This window comes from Pholis gunnellus, assembly GCF_910591455.1.
Source record: "Pholis gunnellus genome assembly, chromosome: 3".
NCBI classification, from domain to species: domain Eukaryota; kingdom Metazoa; phylum Chordata; class Actinopteri; order Perciformes; family Pholidae; genus Pholis; species Pholis gunnellus.
Window position 1 is genome coordinate 14,876,816 of NC_136529.1, and position 27,074 is coordinate 14,903,889.

Here is a 27,074-nt window from a genome sequence, read left to right on the forward strand (position 1 = left end):
TCGTTGTTGTTGTTGTTGTCGTCGTGTCTGGAGGGATCCGCCCGCTGGATGATGCTCACTTGTAACCTAGCAGCTCGGACAAACCTGCTGATCTCTAAACAAACGGTGACACTACATCTTTTGATAATTCTCTTGTCAAGTCTGATTATTTAAGGCTTTTAGATGTTTACTGTTCTCAGATAAATAAGAGCTGCTGTTTTTAGTGTGGATTTCTCCAGCAATGGCTTGAATTACAGGATGTTGTTCATTTAACAAATCACACACTTATTAGGCTCATTTGTCATATTTTGTCCATTTATTTTTTTCTCTGTGTGTGACGATCTCCTGGGATCAGTGTATGATTAACTGAAAGAGCGATAAAATGCTACAAACCCATTTAGCAGATCAATTATCATCTGCTGTGTTTCATTGTGTGTTTGAGAAAAACAAGACTAACGTGTAGGCAGAGGTGTTGATTTCTAAATTTATATTGCGTGTTATAATTAGCTTTAATGCTGATTTTTGAATATGTCTTCTATCCAGTCGCACCTTGACTTTCAGCTTGATTACAATTATGAGCAGAATTGTTTATCCACAGCCAGTGCCTTTTTCTATACAGTTCATGTAATGTCAGTTCAATCAAGTATCACATTTATAAAACAAAAAACAAAAAAGAAGAGCAATGTGCTGAAGTGTCTCTTCCTCTCTAAATAAAAACAGGATCTCTGTGTGATTTGCTGCCTTAATGATTCATGCTGGCAGCAAACACAGTGTGGGCGCTGGGATGGACTTATAGAGGGGTGAAAATAGAGCAGAGGAGACATGTTTGAATTATTGATCAGGATATTCTGTAGAATTGTCACTGTGAGCCCATTACCTGTCCCGCTGTGCTGCTCACCTGGCAACATAAAGCTGTTGTGGTGGAGACGTCCCACAGGGCTGAACTGAACACTCGAAAGCATTTTGTCAGGTATCAGTGAGGCGGATCTGTTTACATTTGCCCCAAAATATACTGTTAAATATGTATTTTCTTCAGTAAAGCACAGTGTTGTTGTGACTAAACCATCCGAGCAGTTCTGTTTCATACAGCTCTGATGCTTAAAGGAACACAAGTAGTTTATTGCCTGCAGCAAGTTGCTGAATTAATAAAAAGGCAGACAACTCTGTCACAGAAAGGCTTTATTTTCCAGCCGGCTGGCCAACAGAAGCTGTTTGTCATCAGCAAGAAGTAAATTGTCATGAGCTGACCGCGTAGTGCTGCTATTACGCTCCATTTTATTGCTTTTGGAAGAGACACAGCAGCACCCTGACATGTTACAAGGTTTAATACCACTTTAGAGTCGGGTAAACTTATAAAGTTCACCATGATGGCTTCAGGTTGAAAGACAAGTTATTGGTGGCTTACAGATCAGTACTCCTTACGTAGCATAAATAAAAATACCTTTTGGGATGTGAGGTAGTGAACATACAAGTCAAAGGAACCCCCATTAATAAAACCTTCATATATCATATCATATATGAGGGTTTAAGCCTAGAGACCCACATAGACCAGTTTTCTGTCTTATGGGGACAGCAGGTCAACATAGAAGAGGTCTGAAAGCTGGGAACCTGAAGATGTGTGTCAAGTTGTTCCAGTCATTAATTAATTACAATAAATTGTGAAAGGGCTTTGAACAATATGATGGATATGTAAATTCCCCAGCTCTGTTATGTCTCATAAGTTGTTGCAGCAATTTTGGAGTTGATACCATTTATTACACAGTTATTGATTACTCAAGAATTGAAAAAATGATCTAAAATCCCTTCAAAACATCACATTAAGACAAGAGGAACACCATCAAAAAATGTATTTCCATGATTTGGTCTCAAAAACCTTTAACATTTGGAGATTTCTGCAAGAATTGCATTTCTCTGCGACCGAATGACGAGAGCTTCTGTTATGGAAACTGCTCAGAAAACCCCTCATTGTTATTATTGAATAATTGCCAGTTCCCCTCGCCAAAATGTCGCCTAACTTTGGAGCGTTCCTTCCCAACAAGCTACCGTGCCACTGGCATGTAATGGATTCATTAGGTCATCTAGTTTCATATGATACCACTCAGTCTAGTCTGAACCCGCTACAGCCTCCTAAAGACAGTAATGTCTGCGGTCTCAGAGGGTTAACAATAAGCCATTGATGCTGCAGTCATAAATGTTAGTAAATCTTTGACTAAAGGTTTTGCCTTGATGCTCTGCAGCTTTCCTCTGGGAGGTCAACAGTTCACGGGAGGAGTTCTTATTATTTCTAAACATAAAATTACTATTTAAAATACTTTATAATGCTATAAGTTGCCTTGTTGTAAACTGCAGCTGAAAGTTTAATCACGGTCTCCTGTATGAAGTTTCGTTTGTCTCTGTGGTCCAAAATGATCTCTTTGAAATCAAAAGATGTTCAGCTTCATTATCAGCAACTTCTATGTCTCATCCAGCGCCTCTTGACTTCACTTTGACTGAATCGACGTAACTCAACAACAGCGATAAAACAAAGGAGCTTGCTTTCAGTGCACTGTGAATAGAGTGATTAATAGTCAAAGAGTAAATAAAAGGCCTGTGTCTCAGTGGTGTTGGATGAAGATGTGGGCTGTGCGTGCGCGTGTGTGTGTGTGTGTGTGTATATGTGTCAGTGTTACAGTAGTATTCTACTCTGCTGACTGAGTGGCCTTGACACAAATTCCAGCACACACATGGGAGCGTACAGTCTCTCCCGAGCAACTGCTGCAGCCTCCCCATCCAGAGGATCCAGACAAACGGCACATGTGAGCTTCAGGGCCAAGAAGGGCGGAGGCCCGATGGTGACACGGTCTCTTTGTGCACGTCTGGCTGCTGTACCGATCTTCCTCATCAAATTGATCACTGTTTTGTTGGCCTGGTATGACCGATAGTCGTCTGTCTCATTCTGCAGCTCAGCTCAATGTGATCTATTTTTCATAATTAAATAACCTGAAGTTTTTTCGGTCAATTGTTTTGTCTATAAAGTGTCAGATCGACAGAAAGCTTCTCAGTTGTGCATTTGTTTGTCTGTTTTTCGGAGACATTTTTAAATTGATTTATCAAGAAAACGTAATCAATATCAATCAATTATGTAAATAATCGTTAGTTGCAGCCTTATTTGTGACCCATTACTTGCCTTTGGCTCGCATTTCAGAAGGGCATCAAAATAGATTTTATTTTATTTTATTCTTCTGATATTTTCTGTACATTGCAGTACAGATAGGAGGAACACACAACTGCTTATTTCTGATTGTCATTCTAATTTGAAAACAAATGTCCGTAAGGAGTGAAAAAGCTGAATGTAATCATCATAAGCCGCCACAGTCTGCAGAAGCTGCAATAATTGCATTTGATGGCTTCAAAGTCTGAAATCATAAACACTTCCAACTCACTGCTTTGAGACACCAAGTTGTCCCCCTGAATGTCAATGCAGCACAAACTGCAACGATATTCCCAAAGGGAGGAGGGGGGAGTCATGCTGGGTGTGACACATGGAGAGAAACTGCAGACGTGGTTGAAGAGAAAACTAACTGCTCTTAATTCTGACTCTTCTTGAGTCCATTTTCTTCTGAGTTAACAATACCATATTGTATTTTTCATCCACTCCATGTGTGAAACTATGGAGCTGTATAATGTTCAGGTGGATAATGTTACACCTCTGTAACGGCACATGCAGGACTGCTGCAGTGACAGAAAGCAAACATATAGCAGTGTGTAGTCCCTGAGGTGGAAGTCACAGGAATGCTGCTTGTCACAAACAATATTAATCCTCATTTCTCTCCTCCTTCCTCCTTCTCCATCCGCCTCTCTGTGTCCAGGAGAGCGTTGCGAGCTGTCGTCCCGCTCGGGCCGCTGTGCTCCGGGAGTCTGCAAGAACGGCGGCTCCTGTGTCAACCTGCTGGTCGGCGGGTTTAAATGCGAGTGTCCGCCGGGCGGCTACGAGAAGCCCTACTGTGAGATGACCACACGCAACTTCCCCCCGCACTCCTTCCTGACCTTCAAGGGCCTCCGCCAGCGCTTTCACTTCACCCTCTCTCTCACGTAAGCGCCTCCGCCTCCCTGCTACAAGCTGCAGCTCACCTGAATCACCTGCGCTTCTCCATCGCCTTTCAGTAATCTGTGATTCACTCTTCATCCACCCCCACATCCTACTTCTGCAAGCTCTCCAGCTATTTCCTCCACTGTAGTGTGCCCCCCCCACACACACACACACATACACACACACCTTACATTTATGTAACCATAATGCTGTTTAATAGTAATAATGGGCTCACTGAACAAAAGCCATCTCCTGCAGAGTCACGGGGGTATCCGATTATAGTCACTGTGCTGTAAGTACAGAACCACTGCACATAAGAGCCGTACTGTACTGTGAGGTAAGAATTGGCCAGAAGGTGAGCTGAAGGAGTTGTGTTTTTGGAGAGGAGACTTGCACAACATGCGGATGTTAATCCTGCAGTCTCCCTCACTAAGGTGAAGCCCAAAAGAAGCCATCTTTAGATGAATGTGCAGTCATTATATATGTATGCAACATTGTTACTGCAATATTGCTATTGCTAACTTAATTTTTAATGTTGGTTTCAAGTTAGATTTTAGGGTCATTTTGGTGTTATTTATCCCCAAATATTCAACATTTGTTACGTTTTTTTATTATCAGCTCATATTTTTTTACCTTATTTCTTAGAAATATTTATTCTGTACTATTATTTTTGCAATTTTATATGATAGCCCAAAATCTTGCATTTAACGAGTTGTACGACAACATACGACACCCTCTGTCCTTTGACCCTAAATAATGGGAAACCCCACTAAAAAACAGAACTGAAAAGTGCAATTGTTGTTTAATACCTATTTAAAGTAATTTGGGGAAATGTATTGATTTTTTTCTTTCTTACAGAGAGTTAGATGAGAAGATTGATACCACTCTGATGTCTGAATGCTAATATGTAGCTGGAGCCAGCAGCCGATTTAGCACAAAACTAATAACCCCCATAAAACAGGGATTTATTTTTACCCTTGCGTTTTTGTGCGGATTAAACAAACAAGATATATATCATGTTAATTAGTGAATTTAGGGGATTGGTTTTGTTAAAGTTGGGCTAACCGTTACCCTCTGTTTGGAGTCTTTATGCTAAGCTAACCGGCTGCTGGCTGTCGCTCATTATTTACCTTAGACATGAGAGAAGTATCAATCTTCTCAATTTACTTTGGCAATAAATTGTTTAAGCTTCTTTCCCAACAAATCAAACTATTCCTTTTAACTACCAAGATGAACACTAGCAGACTGAAAAAGAAATCTCAGTTCAGACTATCTTCAGGACTTTTCTCTGAAGGATTTATGACATGAGATGTGCAAACAGCGATGTCATTGCTAACGCTGGCACTTTCTCTGAGAGCTGGAGGTGATATCTCATGCCGCAATTAGCATTTAGTAAAAATAGCAACGATGTGAGCCGAAGGTTCCTTCTTTTTCCGACACTGCACAAAAAGAAAAATGCCTCATGAAAATGTTATCTCATTAGTTTTAAAAGTAGGCAGTTTTACTTTTAGTATGTCTGTTTTTAACCTTATGGCAGTACCTCTTAACATAACCATAGACATCATTGTGACGGTAGCTTTTAATCTGTGGTTGATCGTTTGATGGTGGTTTGTGGCGAGGGAGGAGCTTTAGAAATTAGCATATGAGCCGTGAACTCTGAACACATGCAAAGACAGCGGGGCCTCCGGTCTGCATGAATTCTCCATGTGATGAAATGTAATCAACGATAAAAGCCGTCCGTTCTGTTTGATATCTGTCACAACAAGTGACAACAAGTATCACCTCTCGGATGGTATCACAGGGAATGTGTCCTGCCATTTTGCTTTACTCATTGTGATAGCCGTCACCTTAGCCGTGTTTGGCAGGTGTTGACGCTCACAATGGCTGCCGGTGAAATAAAATCCCCTTGTGAGCTTTATGGACTCTGCCCTTCTTTAAACGAGGTTCAGATGACAGTCTTTTTTGATGGAGAACTGCTCAAACCAGTTTTGAAAGTGGTCTTCATTTCACTGGCAAGTCACAGAAGCTGTGAAGTGGCTGCTGTGTAAAAGGGGCCGGTACTGAGAGCCTGCGGCAGGTGAGGTCAACAAGAAGCTCTGTTACCTGAGCCCGCACTGATCGGGTTCCCCCAGAAAGAGCTTCTGTTATGATGAACGGCTCAGAATGTGGAACCAGTTCACTCAGAGTGACGGTTCATTTTAAGTCTCTTTCTAGCACAGCTCTGGCTGTTGAGTTCTGAGGTTTCACAAAAAGGCACAGAGTGTTTTGGGATCAGCACAAACAAGATGTAATGTCTTTCTCATCGTGAAATCTCTATTACGCAACTTAACTGACGTTCAGGTCATAGTTCATCTCATACAAGAGCATGAGTTGAACGAAACTAAGTCTACTGTCATGCTAGCGGCTCTGTGAGGATGTACTGCATGTCACAGCTAATAGGCTTTAAACCATCAAATATTTTTTGAGACATGAATCAAATACACAAATTTAAACCTAATCAGTTAAGTTTCCATCTAAATTTAGCCTGAATCATTTCCCAAAAATCGGCAAATGTAAATTAATCTTGTGTTTCCATCCATTACTGTGATGCAAATATTAGGAGTCTGATAGATCAAGATAAACTCATGTGCCATTAAACCATCCGTACCAAAAGAAGATAGAGCAACAAGAGGAAGGAATCAAAAGAGCGCTAGTCAATCTTCAAACAATGGAAAATCGTTTGGAAAATGTGATGGAAATATTTGTTTGTTTTATGTATTCATGTAAAAAAGGTTTAAAATGATTAAGACGATTTAGTCACATGCTTCAGGTTTATTCTCTGTTTCTATTGCACTTTGACACATTTTGGTTTTATTGATATATCCACTGCCAACCAAGTGCAGAAATGTTAATGTGATATTTTGACTTTTTTTTTAAATTAATTTCCAGTTTTTTGTCTGCACAAATTGAAAATGTGCATAAAACAATGTGGCCCTAAAGGAAAAGTCAGGGGATCTCCAAAGTAATTAAGATTCATCCCCTGACAGCTATACCAAACAAACCTAAAGCAGCGTTTGAGGAAAAGTCAGAGGATCACCAAATTCAGTAGAATTCATCCTCTTGGGACCATGCATGTCTGTTCAAAATCTGAATCCATTCAATAGATATTTAGTCTGGATCAAAGTGGTGAATCAATATACTAACACTTCCATCCTCAAAAATATTCTAAAAAGTATTAATTTATTAAGGCTTCTCCCAGCAGATCATATAAATTCTATCATCTAAAAAAGATTGTATATCTTCATTTCACACTTTTAGGTTTTAAAATCAATAAGGGGCAACATTTTCTTTTCCTGCCCACTGCACAAATGCGGCATGTTAGCATAGCGTGACACGGTCCACTACATAAGGGCAGACTGGTTGTTATTTTTACTGATGGGTGCCTAATGTGACACGCAGTGATGCCAGTTGAGTCAGTATTTAGTTCCGGCTGATTACTCTCATAGTTCAGAGGGCTCAGTGGGGCAATGTGGAGAAGCCCTTTAAATCGATCCATCAAAGACTGGAAGCCTAGTCTTTGACGGAGTGAAGAGCAAGAGACTTTAGATCATGAATCTAGATGACGTTCTGTATTTTTAACTGGATATATAAACGCCGTCTGAATGCTCTGTCTCTGCTGTTATTATCAGCTGGAGCATCGGCTTCCTCTTTCCTCCGAGGTCGTGATTATCGCTTCTCTCAGTATGCAGGTCAGTGGTGCCGTGCCCCCTGGCTCCTCTTTAGCTCAAGAATACTGCACAAACAGCATCATGTATAGTACACCCTCAAACCCTGAAGTCTGAAAGAAGGGGGTTGGCGGCTGCTCATGTTGTCTGAAAGCATGTATAGATATTTGGATGTATGAATAACAAACTTCCTCCCAAAAAAAAAAAAGAAGCAGCTTCTTTCAGGGTAAAAAAAAAGAAAAGAAATAAGTCGCACCACCTTTGTGGTTTTCAGTTTTTCAGAGCCAGTTAGAGATCTTTTTTAAATAAGTCTTCAGTTATTTTTCGGAAAAGGAAGCTGCATGTTAATGGGGTAAATGTCCAGAAAATACCAACGCCAGTAAACCACACATGCCTCTCGGTTGGCAGATGTGCACATGAGGCTCATTGTTGGGTCCCCTGTGGGTTGGATAATGAATAAATCCAGTAGTAATTGCTGGATTTATTAATAACTTTTTTCTCAGTTTCACACATCCCAATGACCCATTTCCACAGGATCAGATTTACGACCACAGACCACAGCTGACAGGTAAAGCCTGATATTTTTAAACCATATGCTCCACCATATGCTTTGATCCACATCGAGAGAGAGGCACCGTCGGCTATCCCAGAGTTTGAACCATGTGTGTGCACAGATATACTGAAATGCGCATTAATATGCGAGGATCATGCAACACGATGGCCCTGGGAGATCTGGTTTCACTATCAAGATGCAGACAGAAATCTGAAACTGAGGCTGTGGTTACAGCACTGGCAGCTGTCTGTGTTCTCCTCCATGAGAAAATATATTTTGAATCTGTCGTCATCGTTACACTGAACTGTCTTCTTGTGCGCTCCTTCTTTACTAATGCGTTCCCCCACGTGCTGCTTTGACATTGCCCTAGTTTTCTGTCTCTGTGGTGTAGTGTGTCACGTAATGTGGCTCAGTGATGTCTTTTCATTCCTTCACTGTGTCCGGGCTGAAAATATTACTTTTTTTCTCCTCCCTCTGACTCGGCCTTGTGTTTATGATTAACCTCATTATCTGTTCAGTGATCTTTGTCAAACCTGGGCACTGTTGAGTCTGTGGCCCGTCTTCATGATAGTGAATTACACTAAGGTGAATGTGAGGGAATGGTATGGATATTTTTAAATAGGTCACTGCATTCTTTCTTTTCTCTGTGAACGGGAAGCATGGCCAACAGCAAATGCTTTCTTACAGTACACGTCAGTACTTATGTTATTCGGTGTCCTAATGTTTAAAGGCTGGTGTTACAGTATATTCTTCTTAATTTCAACAAATTCAATGAAAAGACCAAAACCAACAATGTGTTCCTCCTCTCAATACTTATCTATCCTGTCTGTGGCACTCAGTCCCAATCCCATTCGTTCCTATGGAAGGCATCATTTTTTAGAAACAGGTTACAAATATATATATATTTTTTAAAAGGCTCTTTAATTTCGTTGAACAACTTGAATTTTCAGCAAATAGAACATACTGTATTTGTTTGGGCCTATTTTCCGCCGCGGATAAATACACTTTCTGTGCTCCAGTAAGTATTATGTGAAATTTAGTTAAAATAAATTACAATTGCGGCACAAAGCAATAAGCTATATCAGGCTTTAACTACATCGACTGTCCTTGTTTCTCCCTTGTTTCCTTGTTTTCCTTGTTTCATGGAATTTGTTGACAATAACAGTGTAGACTATCACCAGCCTTAACCTTTAATTTATTGGGTGAATATGGATTTTTTTTTTAAATAACTGATGGGATAGGATAGTGATAAATGTAATTAAATTAAAATATTGTCTGTTTTTTTTTCAGATTTGCGACCAAAGAGCCCAACGGTTTGTTACTCTATAACGGCCGCTTCAATGAGAAACATGATTTCCTCGCCATGGAAATCATCAATGAGCAGATACAGCTCACCTTCTCTGCAGGTGAGACAGTTGTTTGTTTATTTCATTCTTTATCATTGTGATTAACTGCAAACATTTTTTTTTTTTAGTTTCATACTATTTCTGAGTGTATTCACCTCTTTCATTGTTTCCCAGGTGAGACCAAAACTACAGTTTCACCGTACATCCTCGGGGGAGTCAGCGACGGCCAGTGGCACGTAGTGGAGGTCCACTACTACAACAAGGTATGATCAGAATAAACGAACAGACGAGATGCTCCTCAAATACCATGTGTTTGTAGAGCCTGGTTTGTTGGCTCGCCAAAGATAACAAAAAGAATCTACCAGCACCAGTAAAACTCACTAATAACACGTTATATCTCTTTCTATTCAAGCCGACAAAAACTGTACATGGAAAAATGACACGTTGTGGTTTCCCTTGGGCTATGTGCCGATTATGTTGCTCTTGGACGGAGCTAGGCTAGCTTTATGCTAAGCTAAGCTAACCGGACTGCAGGTTGAAGCGTCATATTTGCCGTACAGACACAAGAGTCTTCTCATCTAACTCTCTACAAGAAAGCCAGTGTGTTTCCCAAAACCATTCAAGAGTGGTCATGGTAAAAACTCACTCTATTCTGATTATTTTTTTTAATTTCCTTCCTTTTATTGTTTCACAATAGCTGACATACCTCTGGTTAGATCAGTCTGCTGCTGCGCCCCTCGTCAGGTGTGGCAGTAAAATACCAGACATTAATTACCGAAAATATTCAGAGTGAAATCAGGTCACAGGTTTGATCTGCTACAGCAGACAGAACGTTTAATTTTATTGCAGTAAAAAGACGGTGATTACTGACATGCTTTCTCAATAAAAAGCTTTGTCTTTAGCACATCCATAGAGGACGAACTGTCGTGGATGTTGTTGTGTACGTTAGTTGTACTGCTTCTTTAGCGCTGCTCTGTCAGACTAAAGAACCGCTGCTGATGATCTGGAGGGAGCCAACTAGACACTGACGGAGGAAGAGACAAGAGGAGGAGGAGGAGGGGGGAGGGGATGAAGATGAATGAACACCAGTGAGTGGGAAGTCAAAGTTTTTCCAGACGTGGTCAGATTGGACTAAATATGCTTTGACTAATACATTTCTCTGTAAGAACATCCCAACAACTCAATCTGTGGAGGAATGTGTGGAGCTGTTGTCTCTGCTCTCTCAGTACTTTACCACCCAGGACCAACACACAGGATGTCACATTTTAGTCTATTGAGGAAGTCACTTTGCATCATAAAGATGTTGCCAGGCAACACCCCCGCTGCTCACATTTTCTATTCAGTGGCTATGATAACACGGCCGTGTCAGATTTTAGCCAGAAGAAGTGATGAAGGGGGGGGAATCTTGTCAACTTTTGGATGAAAACTAATTGTTTCTCTGCCAAGAAGACATTATAGTCTCATTAATCACTTTGATACAAAACTGTTTCTTGTAGTTTTCCTGAGCTGGTAGTTTTACTTCTGTAACCGTGCTGCATGTTTGAAGAGGACATTTTACTTTTAATGAGATATTTGTACGTACAGTACAAGTACATATAGATGTCTGCATCTGACTGCCAGTTTGATAAACACAGCTTCATTTCTGCGTGAGAAGAGGTGCTGGTTCTGCTCTGAGGCTAATTTGGTAGAATATAAATGTATGAAGTTAACTTTCATTAATTGATAATCCATTAAGCATTAAATAATCACACTCGTTCAAAAATTCATGATATATGCTGCATTTAATAATTAATTTAGCATTATATATATATATATATGTTATACTATCATATTAGATTGTATAGGTTTGTACCTGTATCATAAAATGTAACTAGTGTGCTCATTGCATTGAATACATATCTTGTAGTACTAAACATCCCAGGAGTGTCTGGGGCCCAGCCCCCAGCTCTGGCTGAACTAATCCTCCCCGTCCTCCTCTAATGTCCCTCATCCTGTGAGTTGCTGAGGTAGAAACGTGGCTCCTCCCTCTGAAGGTATCCCACAGTGGCCCACTCTGACCCGTCCCTGTCCACGGGGGGTGGGGCAGGATGAGGTGGGGAGGGGGTCATTTTAGATTGAAATGTGGCTTTCAGGATGGCGGGGGACTGTGGAGAATGGCAATGACCGCTGCCTTTGTGTTTGGCTCTGCTTCCTTTGGGACCATGGGCAGTGAATGATGCGGCCCCGGGGAAGGTGCCCCTCTCTCTCTGTTCTCCAGCGGGGACAGAAAAGCGGAGCAGAAGAAGAGCGAAAGGAGGGTAAAGAAAAGCCGAGAGAAGTATTGACTCGGGCTTTGAACGGGGACGCCGCGCTTCAGGGCCAACCCCTCCTGTTGCTATGGTTTTTCTAGTCAATCTTAGATCCCATATTTGTGTTGCTTGCTGCCATGCTCCTCCAAGCGCAACCCCTGTCCCATTCTGTGACAGGGAACTCATATTCCCATAATCCCCCGTAGCGGCGAGTGAGAGTGAGTGTTTAATGTGGTCTTGAGCAAATATGTGCACTCCAATCAGTGCTGACAGGACGAGGTTTTGTGCAGCAGAAAGACGTCCTGACAGACAGTCATTATGGGAGAGTCAACAGCCGTGACTGATGACAGCAGAGGTCAGTGAAAGGAACGTCCAATCTGGAGCGCTGCCTGTTTCAGAGCTTTCACAGCGAAGGGAAAACCGTGGAAAAGAGCATGTCGGGTGATTTCACCTTTGGCAATTCACACCGAATGTTTGCTTGTTTCATCATCAACAAATTTGTAACAAATTGGCCTCAAGGACTATCAACTGAAAAGTCAAAGCCACATTCAGTTTCTGCTTCCGTCTACTTAACATTTCAGTGTTGAGCTGTGAGTTAATGTTTCACAGTCAGGAAAATAATAAGACTTCCTGTGGGAACATTGCTTGACAACAGGGCCTGTTGTACTAGAAAACGTGTTAAATGTTTTGATGTCTTTGTACAACTCACTGCCAATAGAGTGTCTCTGAAAATACCTATCTTCTTCTGTGACTCAACAGAACTCACTGTGACTCATTTGTATATTTCAACAAATATTAGATGGATTGACACACATTTTTAAATCCTGACATTCATGGTCCTCAGAGGATGAATCCTACTGACATTGGTGATCCCCTCACCTTTCATCTCTCTTTTTGATTTGTTTAAAATGTCTGTTGGATGGATTACCATGACATTTTGTACATACATTACCTCATTATCATAACTTTGTTAATCCTTTAAGTTTCCTACTTTGGTTTATGAGGCAAAACGAATGGCCGTCAGCCTAAGCTCTACTTTGTGTTTAGTGCTAATTGTCAAATGTTAGCATGCTAACACGCTAAACTAAGATGGTGAACAGAATAAATATATATATATATATACCTGCAAAACGTTGGCATGTTAGCATGCTGACATTAGCATTTAGCTCAAAACACCCCTGTACATCCTGGGGGCCGCTAGCTGCTGACTCTTAGTCTTGTTTACTCGTTTGTTTCGTGCTTTGATGGTGTTTTGTTTCCGTATTTTTCCATCATATTACATGTTTTTTTGTGGTCTTGTGGACGATAAAGTTTTATTCTATCCCTCTTTTCTACATCACACATATTTCAGAGTAAATACAACCACAGCACAATGAACTGACATTTGTGTTTCAACTAGTCAGATGGTGGTTTAGGGATATTATTGGTCTCATCTCATTCACATCACTAACACTCATCACATTGTGATCACAAGACACACAGTGAGTGCAGGAATGTAACCGACTGCAGCCTCTCAGTTACAGAATCATATTATTAGAGGCTCACAGAGATTTAATCTACTCAATGAGAAAATCATGTGAGAGAAATTAAAATGCAGAAGTACCGTCGGTGAAAATGATATTTGTCCTGCTTGATGTGTTTTGTCTTAAAATCCACCTGCCAAAGTTGTTTCACCAGCCAATGAAATCTACAGTATATCTTTAGCTGGTGTTTTAAATTAGCTTTTAAATTAAGGGATCACACGAGCTATCAGTGAAATTACAATTCCTGATGCTCCTGCAGACAGTGGCTTTGTGTAGAACTAAACTGCCAGGCAAAAAAAAAAAACACTTGATGTGTTTTCAAGGCATTAGCAATGAGCCAACTCTTCATATCATCTCTGCACACGAGACGAGCTAATTCCTGATAAATCCTGTCTGACCAGCTGACAGCCCAGCGGCCGTCCTCGCCTGCAGGCGGCCCAGTCGGCCGGCTGTGAGCTGGGAGCGGTCAGTGCTCGCGACACCAGCTTGAACCTACACTCAGGGTTAACATGAGCTCTACGTGACCTCAGAGAAACTGGCCTTTTGAAAAGAGGTCGGGACCTTTTATTGACAGGATCATCATTCTCTCCCCCGCAGACCCCTCCTCCCTTTGTTGCTTCCCACATTGATTTCTCAGACAATGAAGACGATCCTTTGTCGACAGGGATGATGTCCTGCAGAGAGCGAGCTCATCTCCTGTGTGTGTGTGTGTGTGTGTGTGTGGGTGTGTGTGCTTGCCAGCCGCTGCCTTTTTGCTCTAGCTGTTATGATATGAATTATTAAAAATATTCAACAACAGCAAGCTAAAGCTGAACCGGGATTGAACCGAGAACATTTATTTGGTTGTTGTTTCCCAGTTTCATAGCTCCAGTTTTTAATCAGGCTCATAAAGCTTAGCACTGGCTGAGATTCCCAAGAAGTTTTTGCACTGCTTCATGGATTAATCCTGTGTTAAATATTTTCACAACAACCTATTTCTGAGTCCTATTTATAAATGCTTGGTTACCAAAATACTTCAGCGTCTTAAAAATAGCAGCACAGAATTTGTTTTCCAGTTTTTTGTTGATCTTTACGCTGACAAACCTTTGAATTCTCAAATGAATATGATACTAAAGGACGTTAATAACTTTGTTTTTCTGTCCATCTAAATCAAGAGTTTCGGGCTGTGTATAGTGATGAAAACATGTTAACGTAAACCTGTGATATTATTCTGTGAAGAATTATATAAAAAAAAGTAGATTGCTTGGTTAAATCCTCAGTTGGATAGAAAGAAAAAACATAACCAACATTAGTTCTCAAGTGTACACAAAGACTTCAGTGTGCATAACACAGGCGAGGCATCCAGGCATTATGTATTCGTAATCCTCATTGTTTTGACCAAAAGCCTCCCCAGAAATATCAGGAAGGTGCTCCATAATTTATCTTGATATTCATGAGTTTGTCTCTCGCTCCACAGCCGATCTTAAACCAGGCCGGCCTGCCGCAGGGCCCCTCGGACCAGAAGGTCGTCGTTGTGACGGTGGACAACTGTGACGCCTCCGTGGCCTTCCGGTTCGGTCACATGATCGGAAACTACACCTGCTCTGCTCAGGGCAGACAATCAGGATCCAAAAAGTGAGTCCGCAGGAATTACATCAGCAGGATTATCAGTTCTGTCGTTATAACAGGAATTTCATAAAAAGCTTTTACTCTTTACCTCTCACCTTCCCTCACTACCTCTGTGTTGGTTTCAGTAATTTAACTGATTACTGTTTTTGCGGTTTGCTCATTAAGAGAGAGAGTAAACTTGTTTTGAGATGAAGTTCCACATCTCCAGGGTGTTAACTAAGCTTTGCTTTTTTCCTTCATTGGGATGTTTATCCTTTTTCTGTTTTTATATCTCCAGGGGGAAAAATAACACTGCAAAAACCTCCGTGATTAATTTTTCATATGTGTTGATGATGTAAAGGCAGAGCAAAAACCCCTGGATGCGTAGATGTTCACGGGCTCTATGTTTTCAGATCACTGGACCTGACCGGCCCCCTGCTCCTCGGAGGGATTCCCAAACTCCCAGAAGACTTTCCTGTTCGCAACCGGCAGTTCGTAGGCTGCATGAAGAACCTGCGTATTGACAACCAGCACATAGACATGGCCAGCTTCATCGCTAACAACGGCACTCTGCCAGGTACGCTTTGACCTGCTGTTTGGCACCAAAAGACTATCCTTTGCTTCATCTCTTGAACCTGTGACTGTTTTACAAAGAAAATAGCAATGACTATAACGAGCACCGCAGGGAAGTAGAGTCAGAGGGAAATGATCATTGTACCTGCTATGAATAGTTTATTACCCTCTGACTCTTTGATGAAATAATGAGGTTGGACTGATCAAACGGGTAAATAAACCTCTTGTTTTTCGCCCTACATAGGATGCTCTGCCAAGAGACACTTCTGCAACAATGACCCGTGTCGGAACGGAGGAACCTGTGTGAACCTGTGGGGCTCCTTCAGTTGTGACTGCCCGCTCGGATTTGGTGGACAAAACTGTGAAAGAGGTGAGTCAAGTAGAAAAGCTCCGTTTTGACGTGCGTCTGTCGTTTTGACGTGTCTGTCGTTTTGACGTATTTGCTGTTTTGACCCGAGCCTGTCCTTTGTCTTATTGACGCAAGACTCAACTTGTCATCAAATATGAAGCTGAAGCTGTCATCCATCAGGTCAAGGAAAAAAGAAAGTGGAAACAGTAACAGAGACTCTTTTAGGCAGAAATGGCTGCATTTGCATTTAACAATAACAAGTGTAACGGTGTGCAGTTTGTTAAATCAGCCACCGTTTTTTGGGAACACCTGACTTCATTTCAGACGTGCACAGCCATAACATCGCTGTTGATTACACTGCATTACTTTTAATGCCTGATTTATGACAGAATCCGTATCATTTGTGAGAATCAAGCTGTTTGAGCTTGAGTTTTTTCTTGTTCAGATGATGTTGAACCGTTAAAGTCCAATTGCTTTTTGGCTTTTAAAGACAAACAGTACATTACTTATGTTTCTGTCCCGGTGTTCTCTAGTGTCTGTTTCTGTTCCACCGGATCCACTGCAGCTGTTGTCTGTGCTGATTTATGGTTTACAGGAATTTGAGAAGAGACAGAGGAAGAAGAATGAGCCCTTTAACGACTACACAACACCTCTTGTGTTTAGCTTGAAGTAGAATGAGTAAAAAAAAGATTTATGTCAGTGATCATTTTTTCCCGTTGATCCGATAGAAAAGGAAGTAGAGAGTGTGTTTCATAGAGTGCACAAGTCTGAGGAAAAGATGGGGATGGGAGAGTAGAAGTGGGACACAATGCAGTGTGATCACATGTTACCGAAGGAAATTTAATGAGCTTTGATAACTTGAGTACATTATAATCACCAACAACTCAGAGCAATCATCAACACCAGAGGTGCCTTTTTAAAATGCAGTTGTTTGCGTGTGTATGTGAGCGGGTATCAAGCTGAAATGATCATTGATGATGAAGATAATGGATCCTGCTTTTCTTTTCTCTTACTTGATTCTTGACTTTGCTGGCGTCTTCTGGCCACACTTATACAGGAGGTGTGGTTAAACTCCAGCATTAACTTTTACAGTACAATTAATCTGGCACTGTTTGTTGACCAACTTATGTTTGTATCGCTTTGTGTAAATGTGAACCTTTTGACTGAAATTGCACTGCAGTTTCTCTCTTTGCATTTCACTCCTCCCTCCAGCCAACGATGACAGCCACAGTGCATCAGGTGTATTTGCCTTCACTAATCGATTATTTCGATCAGGTGCTTTTCTTAGCTTTGTACACAGACAGCGTAATGAGAGGGAAAACGTTTCACAGTAGGCAGAGTGTCCTTTCCTGTCACTTTCTTTTCACGTTTGAAAGAGCTTCTCAGTCAATGCATGAGAGCACAAACACCAGAACTTCCTTCTGATTCACAAACGACACCAATAACACGACATTTGAAATGATTTGATAGATATTACAATTGAACTGCTACACGAAAAGATTTAGAGTAGTCATTAGGGTTAAAGATCCCCTTTAAACACAACAAAAAAGTTAAATTCTCTCGTTAAAAAGTCTTAAAATAACATCCACTTTATCTGCCTCAATGAAAAATACAGAATCTATGAATATGCAAAAATAAAAAGGTTCTGGGAAGTTCAGTCTTGAGAGTAATTAATACTGCAGATATTTCCACGTCTTAAACTCAGATTTCAGTTGAGGACAGAGAAACTTTCCTCCTTCTGCAGCTGAATGTGAAAACAGCCTTCTAGTGTCAAACTCTGTACAATCATCATTCTGCACAGTGAAGCTCAAACATCACATTCAACGAACAAGAAGAAAAACACATTTTCAACTGGAGGGGGACTCCAGATCCAATGTTATTCAAAATGTTTACCTCAATGTCCTCGTATCTTATCCCTGTGAATTAACAGCACAGATATTAGCTTGTGAAGCCAATGATCTGAGCTTTCTGGGAACACCTGATTTGATTTCAGACATCCACAAGAAGCTGACAGATTGCCGAAGTAAAATGTCTGGTAAACAGAGAGAGAGAGAGTGAACGTTTTTTTTTAATTTTTCATCTGTGATAACTTGGAAGTGATCAGAGAACATGCTGGACTTGCTGGTTGACAGTAATGACTCACTGCGAAACTCTCTCTCCTCATTTATCTTCATCACCTCTTCCAATTTCCTACTCTCTCCTTATCTGTAGTGATGGCCAGCCCGCAGCGTTTCCTGGGTAGCAGTCTGTTGCAGTGGAACAACATGGCGGCGGCAGCGTCCTCCGTCCCCTGGCATGTAGAGCTCATGTTCCGAACACGTCAGGCCAGCGCGACACTGCTGCACATCTCCGCCGGCCAGCAGCACAACCTCACGCTGCAGGTGAGAGCGTCATATAGTTTCTCTTTTTCTCACTGCGCATGGATACACACTAAAACACCTCCCGGCTACATTCTGGTCTCCTTGGCACATTATTTCTCTCCACAGACAGTTTCACACTCACCGAAATGTTGCAGTGTCAATTTATCCTCAAGGGGAAACTTTCATTAGAAGAAAAGTCACATTTTGAAGAATGTCTAGGTTATTTCCTCTTCATGGTCACTTAATCTGATCAGCAAAGAGCAATAACTTTAATTCTTCAACACACCGTGAATAAATTGTATTCTATGGGTTTGAGGTCTAGTGTGAGCTTGAAGGCAGTCTTCACCTAAAGATCAAACATTTTAGGATTGAGGCTCCACCTGTTGGCCATCTGAGTTGCAGCACGTCACTGAATATCAGAGGATGTTGAGACAAAAATCCCAATGATCAAACTCTCATTGTAGCGTCTGTGTTGGACTGCTTTTGAGCTTTTCTAGACTGGCGCCTCTTTGATGTTGCGTAACTGCACGATAATCTATTTCCAGCAATTCAAGGTTTGAACTTTGACAGTCAGCACTCTCTGTTTCTGTTCATCATGTGATGCATTGCTGATTCTTGGTGTTGTCTTTTTTTGTCCTCTGTTATTAAACATCGGTTCAATCTCCCTCCTGCTGTTTCCCGGCTCTCTCCCTGCCTTTGTAGCTGCGCGGGGGAAGCGTGTTGATGGGGCTGCACAGAGGGGAAGACTCAACTCTCTCCCGTGTGGAGGAGGTGCTGGTGAACGATGGAGACTGGCATCATTTGCAGCTGGATATCAGCAGCCTGGGGGGAGTAGCGAGTCACCACAAAGCAGTGTTGTCTTTAGATCAGGGGCTCTACCTGGTGAGTTGATGTATCCTAGTTGTTGTAAATCACCATGAATATAATTACTGTAATTTGGCAGCCATAAAGTCTGTCATGCACCTTTTCAGGCGAGTATGGAGGTGGACGGGAAGCTTCAAGACTCCAAGCTGAAGACCGTGAGCGTTGGTGGTTTGGCAAGGCCTGATGGGAAAATTCAGCATGGCTTCCGTGGCTGTATACAGGTCCGTCCCCTCTCTAGAAACCACTTATATCGGTATTTGTGCACATCTGTAAAGCAATGGTGTAGTGTTTTGCAGATCAAACAGCATTTAGATTTTGTCAAATTTAATTGAATATATATATTTCCAGCTGTGTAGATTATATTTATATGTTTTAATGACTATATTTCAAACTATTTGTTGAAACATGGTCATTAAAAATCTGTTGCAACCTTTTCTACCAGATCTGAGCTACTTTTATCTCTTCTTTACTTGCCGTTTGAAATGAAAATCATGCTCACTCAGCAGTGTTTAAAAAAAAGGTTTTAACTTCTTGAGCTTATGATGAAGTGCAGATAGACATCTAGTACACAACATGTATACAGACAAGGCACCTCATACTGTTTAGACACACCCAAAACAGCAACCTCTGTGTTCCCAGAACATTCCTTTCACCTACTTTGATCATCCGAGTGTTTCTCACAAACGCATAACCGCGTTGTGTTGCCGGGGATACGTACATTTGTTTGTTTGTTTGTTTGCCTGCAGGGTCTGCGTGTGGGCGGGGCTCTGAGTCTGTCTCATGCGAGGAAGGTGAACGTGGAGCCGGGCTGCAGCGTGCCCGACCCGTGCAGCTCCAGCCCCTGTCCTGCCAGCAGCTACTGCAGCGACGACTGGGACAGCTACTCCTGCACCTGCCTCGCTGGTCAGTCTGCTTACTGTAACATTTTGCAGGGCTGGAAGGTTACCTAAAAATCAACCTACATAAAATGATGTTTCTAATGGCTCATTAAAATGCATGAGAAACCAACACAAAGGATAGTGTTACAGTTATCCTGTATTACATAATCCTTTCTTCTTATCGCTACTTAACACAGTTCACCATGTTGTGAGAGCACAGCGGCTTATTTTTCTTTTCACCTTTGTCTCACAGGCTACTATGGCACCAACTGCACTGATGTATGCTCATTAAACCCCTGTGAGCACGAGTCAACGTGCACCAGGAAGACGAGCTCCTCTCGTGGCTACACCTGTGACTGTCCCAGCAGCTACTTTGGCCATTACTGCGAGAAAAAGTAAATGTTTTCCACGTTTATGTAAAACTGTGTTGTGCTTTTGTGTGTCGATCGTAGCTCTTCCTGTGTTGTGTTGTTTTGTTACTCTGCAGGTAAATTGATAATGTATTATGTCTACAGGACGGATTTGCCGTGTCCCCGAGGCTGGTGGGGTCACAAGACCTGCGGCCCCTGTAACTGTCAGACAGACCAGGGCTTCGACTCTGACTGCAACAAGACGAGCGGAGAGTGCCGGTGCAAGGTGAGCGTGTGCCGACCTGCAGCTTTGGTTCATCGCTCTGTGATGAATTCAATTCAATACAACTTTATTAATCCACAAAGGCAATTTCATTCTTGGCAAATAAAAACAAGTAAAAACAGACATATACACAGACAGACTTGTGCAAACAAAGGAGCTGTTTAATAATATGTTGGGCTGAAAAAACAAATATGAAATGAAAGTCATACAAATGAAAATAAAACGTATGAATAGGGAAAAAGTTTTAAAGCTTTAGATCTGTGTAAAAACTGTGGGTCCTGCACAATAATTGTCAAAGTATTCTGTGTTTCCAGTACACAATAAATTAGATCTCAGTAATTCTCCATTAAGGTAACATTGTTCATTAGGTTGATCCCTTCTTCAGCATTATCGTTTTCTTCCTTTTTGAATTTCTTTGTATTCATTCAAAGTTGATTTTGTACAATTTAGAAAAAATCAATCAACTATTAAAAGATTTAGCTGTGAAAAAGTATTTCTAGACCATCAGCATAAGCCAGTCTGTAAGCGATGGCGCAATTAATTGTTAATCAGCAACTTCCTCTCTCCAATCCCATTTCCAGGACAACCACTACCGTCCTGAGGGCAGTGACACCTGCCTGCTGTGCGACTGCTACCCAGTCGGCTCTTTTTCCAGAGCGTGTGACCGAGAGAGCGGCCAGTGTCAGTGCAAACCCGGCGTCATCGGACGCCAGTGTGACCGCTGTGATAACCCCTTCGCTGAGGTTTCTCCTAACGGCTGTGAAGGTCAGAATGAATCAGATTACTATCAAGTTACTATAATGCTTAATTTATAATCCCTGCTTCATTATAGCTATACATATATTAAATCATTTTCCATTTTTATCCTCATCATCGCTCTCCTTCCTGCTCCGCCTCACTCAGTAATCTATGACAGCTGCCCTCAGGCCATCGAGGCTGGGATCTGGTGGCCCAGGACTAAGTTTGGTCTCCCTGCAGCAGTTCACTGTCCCAAGGGAACTCTCGGTATGATGTTTCTTTAGGCAGCTCATCAAATTACCATATAATAATGGCAATATATTAAACTTGCCTCAAGCCCTCTCTCAGCTGCAGTCTATTCCTCAACTGTCATGTGATAACTTTCTCTCCCTCTTTTCAGGCACAGCGATCCGCCACTGTGATGAGCACAAGGGCTGGCTGCCTCCCAATCTCTTCAACTGCACCTCCGTTACCTTCAGCAAGCTGAAAGCCCTGGTGTGTAGCTTCTCCCTCTGTCAGTTTTAAAATCAACCGTGCAATTCCCAAAATACCATCCTCATTTGTAAGGATGTGGAGGCAGGAGATGATTTAAACAAGAATAATGGCTTTAACATTGTTGAACAGTCATCTGTCTGGTTAAAAATATCTTTGACTAATGAAGCATCAATATGTCCTTTCCTTCCTCCAGTCTGAAAGGTTTTCCCGTAACACATCGCTCCTGGACTCTGGACACGTTCAGCAGACGGCAGCCATGTTGGCCAACGCCACCTTGCACACAGAGAAGTACTACGGCAGCGACGTGAAGGTGGCCTATCGGCTCACACAGAGTCTGCTGCAGCACGAGAGCAACCAGCAGGGCTTCAACCTCACAGCTACACAGGACGTCCACTTCACTGAGGTGAACAACCATATAGTGTATATCTCCCCTGTGAACTTCTTAACACAGCATGGAACTAAATAAGAACAATAGATTAGTTTTAGCTGTCAACTAAATTGGTTTATTAACAGCAAGCCAGACTTCGCAGCATTTCATGCTGTATGTGCAGGGAATACATCACACTTCATTTCACTCTCCACTAAACTCTGTTTTCTGACAGAATCTGGTCCGTGTGGGCAGCGCCATCCTGTCTCCAGACACACGGACACACTGGGAGCTGATCCAGCACTCGGAGGGCGGCACAGCGGCGCTGCTGCGCCACTACGAGGAATACGCAAACACACTGGCACAGAACATGAGGAAGACCTACCTCAGCCCCTTCACCATCGTCACACCACACATAGGTGAGCGTTTTACCTGGGAGCACCAGGTGTGACATGCTGGTAACACTTTTACGGCTATAGAGCTTCTCTTCTGGTGATACATACTCAAAAATGTTAATGAAGTGCATATCCTGTTTTGAAAGTTTGTAAAATGTTTTTTATTAGGAGATCATTAAAGTCTTTAAAGAACAGAAAGCAGAACAAAGGTGGGCTCATAAAACAATAGAATAAGTAAAACTAATCAAAGTACAAATACAATACAACATGAATACAACAACAATGGGCTGCACATTAGAAAAAGTAAGAATATCATTATCCCATTACGTTTCCTAAAAAAGGAGGTTTCCTTGTTAATTGTTCGTCCGAATCACAGATTCAAAAGGGGAAATATCTGGTATTAATTTGAACTTTTCAGCGAATCAGGCTTTGTCTCACTCTTCCAACATCGAGGAACAATCCTGAAGGCACAAATATTTAAAGTTGCTCTGTAAAGCGTAGTGTTGAGGGCTGCAACTAATAATTCTAATGATTATTTTCATTATGATTATTTCTCAATGAATTAAACGTTTGGTCTGTTTTACATGGTCATTTGGTTAAAGCTGATTCTCATATTATTTTGACTCATTATATAAGATTTGAGGGCTCCAAGTCTCTGGTTAAAGGAGGCGACCGTCTTCAGCAGCAGAGCTCTCTGCATGTGTTCTTTTTCTCCGCAGTCATCTCTGTGGATCGTCTGAAAAAGATGAATTTTGCTGGTGCCAAACTCCCGCGGTACCAGTCCCTGAGGGGTCCCCGTCCTGCAGACCTTGAGACGGCCGTCACGCTGCCCGATTCTGTCTTCCAAGTACCGGTGGACACCAAGGGCCACAGACACCTGGATGTCTTCCCAGAGTCCTCCCTGAAGAACCGCTCAGCCAACAGGAAGAAACGCCACCCTGATGACAGCCAGCCGGACGCCATCGCCAGTGTGATCATCTTCCACAGCCTGGCCTCGCTGTTACCAGAGAGCTATGATCCTGATAAGAGAAGTCTGCGGTAAGAACGATTTATAAAGCACTGTGACTTGAAAATCAGGCTGAAAGCTTTTTACTTGATAACTTGAATTCCCCTTAGAATCGACCACAATGTCCAGATGGAGAGACTGCACTTTAATTACATTGAATCAAAAACATTTATCCATCTAGTTTGGTTTGTAGAAGTTTTCTTGCAATTAATATCTTAGACTCAAAAGAAAACCTTTATCCAAAATAACCTAGAATGGTTTGTGTATGGAGAAAAGTATTATAGGCTATTCCTGCGTGCCATAGACCTCTATGTCATCCGAAAACTATAACAAACGCATCACCGAGCCACACTGTTGCGTTGGGTGATACGTTCCTTTGTCAACATGGGGGCACTTTGGTCCTTTTTTTGTCTCACATGCACATTCCTGCTGCTGTAAATAGCTGATCAAATATGTATTAATCCACTGCTGGAAATAGTCCTCAACACTTAATACACTTTTCATTGTCTGCAGGGTGCCAAAACGTCCGGTCATCAACACGCCGGTGGTCAGTATCACCGTCCACGACAACGACGAGCTGCTGCAGCACGCGCTGGACAAACCCATCACTGTGCAGTTCCGCCTGGTCGCCACTGAGGAGCGCTCTAAACCCATCTGTGTCTTCTGGAACCACCACATACTGTGAGAACAACAACACACTCAGAATCAATGATGAAGCATTAAGTTGTTGTATTCTCACATTTTCCTCCGGTCTTTGTGTTTTATGTCAGGGCCGGGAATGGCGGCTGGTCAGCGAAGGGCTGTGAGGTGGTTTTCAGAAACAGCACCCACATCAGCTGTCAGTGTTATCACATGACCAGCTTTGCTGTCCTCATGGACATCTCCAGGAGAGAGGTGAGTGACGCCAAAAACGTCTGACTTCACTACAACCACAAACACCACTATTCTGTTCTCTGACTCAAACATCGCTCTTCCAATCGTGATGTTTGCATCAGAACGGAGAGATTCTGCCGATCAAAATCCTGACGTGGAGCACAGTGGGAGTGACGATGAGCTTCCTCTTCCTCACCACGATCTTCCTCCTCTGTCTGAGAGCCATGCAGTGCAACAAGACGAGTATAATCAACAATGGAGGTGTTGCGCTCTTCCTCTCCGAGCTCATCTTCATCCTGGGCATCAACCAGGCAGACAACCCGGTAATCAATTCATCAAATTAACTTCATTTGTGATGTTTCCTTTCATCTCTTCATGTTTTCATCACCCGTCTCTGTTTCTCTTTATTTTTGTCCGTGCAGTTCGTATGCACAGTCATCGCCATCCTGTTGCACTTCTTCTACCTCTGCACTTTCTCCTGGCTCTTCCTGGAGGGTCTGCACGTCTACCGCATGATCAGCGAAGTGCGAGACATCAACTATGGACCCATGAGATTCTACTACCTGATTGGCTGGGGAGTGCCGGCCTTCATCACAGGTCTGAACCCTCATAGTATCACAAAAATGCAGGGGAGGAGCCTGCAAAGTTTCCTCATCCAATGTGTGTCTTGTAGTATTTAAATCTCCCGCAGCAGGCCAAAACTTGATTCTCATCACTTTAATGCCTGCTATGAAAATCTACTTTAAGGCATAAAATGTAATTGAAAATATAGAGAAAATGTCACCTTTTATCTTTAATGTGTAAATGTGCCTCAGCAGCTGTTGTCTGATGCTACTGTCTGTCTTTCTGGGTGCGTCTTCAGGTCTGGCGGTGGGACTGGACCCTGAAGGATACGGGAACCCAGACTTCTGTTGGCTGTCTATGTACGACACTCTCATCTGGAGCTTTGCTGGACCCATCGCCATGGTGGTGTCGGTAAGTCCCTGCAGATCCCTGAGATTAAAAGGGACTTTTATAAACACGCTCCAACGTGCTGACTCATGATGATCTCATCAGAGCGTCACTAGAGATGTTATTGAAGTAAACACGCCCTTCAGAAAGAAAGATGACAGAAAGATGACTTTGATGTTTACTCTCACAATCTCCTGCCATGTTGTAAGTTGTGAAGCAGTTCAACATTGCGTCCACAGATGAACGTCTTCCTGTACATCCTGTCGTCCAGAGCCTCCTGCACACGGAGACACCACAGCATCGAGAAGAAAGAGCCTCGTGTGTGAGTGTCCCAACAGTTTCATCAAATATTAACACTGTTGACGTGCTCAAAGTCATTTTGCCTGTCTAGTGGAGGGGAAGTTCCCAGCCTGAAATTGCCAACTTTTCAACCAAACCAGTAAAACTGGACCAACAACCATTTAAAGAATGTTGATATTGGCATCATATCAAACCGTTTCTTTGATCTGTTCCAAAATTAGCTCAATAATCTGTCCCTGTTGGACTGACCGGACGTCATTACAGAGAAACTAACATTGATAAACAAGAGGGAAATTATTTCATAATCAAATAATTGTTTCAGCAAGTTTTCAAACTAAAATAGGGAAACGATGCTGCATATACTTAGGCTCCAGCTTCTCTTTGTAGACTAAATACACTTGGGTTTTGGACTTTGACTCAGATCAGAACAGAACACGACGACTGAATGACTGTTTGACATTTCATTGACCAAACAATTGATCCATTGTGAAAATAATTGTCCCACAATGCATTGCACAACAGACTGTTTTCAGTTGTAGATGATAGTGTCATTCGCGCTAGGGTTGCCGTGTTAATGTTTTTACATTTCACCGCAACTACGTGATCATGTTTCAGACAATGTGCTGCTCTGTTTCTCAGTCTCAAGTCAATGAACGTGTAGAAATCGTCCTGACAGAACCTCACCGCCTTCTCATGTGATTCTGCAGCTCAGGCCTAAAGACCGCAGGTGGCGTTCTCCTCCTGGTTTCAGTCACATGTTTTCTCGCGCTCCTCTCCGTCAACAGCGACATGATCATCTTCCACTACCTGTTTGCTGGGTTCAACTGTGTTCAGGTGAGCCATCCATTTCCCCCTGAAACACTTTGAAACGCTTGATTTCTGTATTTTTTTTCCTTACCCTCTTCTGTCGCCCAACCACAGGGTCCATTTGTTTTCTTCTTCCGCATTGTCTTCAATAAGGAAGCAAGGAATGCCATGAAATACTGCTGCAGCCGCAAGCGCCCGGATCATATGATCAAATCCAAGGCCTCTGTGAGTCCCTCGTCACAAACTCTGAGAAACTGCTCTTTTCAGTCAAATGCTCTCTAAAATGTAGAGCACAGCTTTAGTTCGTTGCATCTGTCAGATACGATTTTTATATTTTAATTCTGCATCTGTTCCCAAAAACATGAAACTATAGCAGTGTGTTGAGATATTCTTTCCACCTTAGATGACAAGGCTGGCAATATTCTATGTTATTCAT

The 27,074-nt window shown here is 42.2% G+C and overlaps 1 protein-coding gene across 1 annotated transcript in view; it reads left to right on the top strand.

Annotated features, from left to right (window-relative positions):
* celsr2 (cadherin, EGF LAG seven-pass G-type receptor 2) overlaps window positions 1–27,074 on the top strand; it is a gene marked incomplete at its 5' end in the record, with an annotated part of 58,717 nt that overhangs the window by 26,739 nt on the left and 4,904 nt on the right. Inside the window, 26 exons of the mRNA XM_079157046.1 lie at window positions 3,828–4,050; window positions 9,596–9,711; window positions 9,826–9,914; window positions 14,919–15,076; window positions 15,463–15,626; window positions 15,867–15,992; window positions 18,183–18,352; window positions 19,034–19,213; window positions 19,303–19,416; window positions 19,942–20,098; window positions 20,327–20,468; window positions 20,589–20,709; window positions 21,288–21,471; window positions 21,610–21,711; window positions 21,845–21,939; window positions 22,133–22,342; window positions 22,542–22,725; window positions 23,421–23,739; window positions 24,221–24,388; window positions 24,478–24,601; window positions 24,703–24,903; window positions 25,003–25,177; window positions 25,443–25,555; window positions 25,771–25,853; window positions 26,539–26,665; window positions 26,753–26,863. Coding sequence (XP_079013172.1) covers window positions 3,828–4,050; window positions 9,596–9,711; window positions 9,826–9,914; window positions 14,919–15,076; window positions 15,463–15,626; window positions 15,867–15,992; window positions 18,183–18,352; window positions 19,034–19,213; window positions 19,303–19,416; window positions 19,942–20,098; window positions 20,327–20,468; window positions 20,589–20,709; window positions 21,288–21,471; window positions 21,610–21,711; window positions 21,845–21,939; window positions 22,133–22,342; window positions 22,542–22,725; window positions 23,421–23,739; window positions 24,221–24,388; window positions 24,478–24,601; window positions 24,703–24,903; window positions 25,003–25,177; window positions 25,443–25,555; window positions 25,771–25,853; window positions 26,539–26,665; window positions 26,753–26,863 — 3,956 coding nt within the window. The remainder of the gene's footprint in view (window positions 1–3,827; window positions 4,051–9,595; window positions 9,712–9,825; window positions 9,915–14,918; window positions 15,077–15,462; window positions 15,627–15,866; window positions 15,993–18,182; window positions 18,353–19,033; window positions 19,214–19,302; window positions 19,417–19,941; window positions 20,099–20,326; window positions 20,469–20,588; window positions 20,710–21,287; window positions 21,472–21,609; window positions 21,712–21,844; window positions 21,940–22,132; window positions 22,343–22,541; window positions 22,726–23,420; window positions 23,740–24,220; window positions 24,389–24,477; window positions 24,602–24,702; window positions 24,904–25,002; window positions 25,178–25,442; window positions 25,556–25,770; window positions 25,854–26,538; window positions 26,666–26,752; window positions 26,864–27,074) is intronic.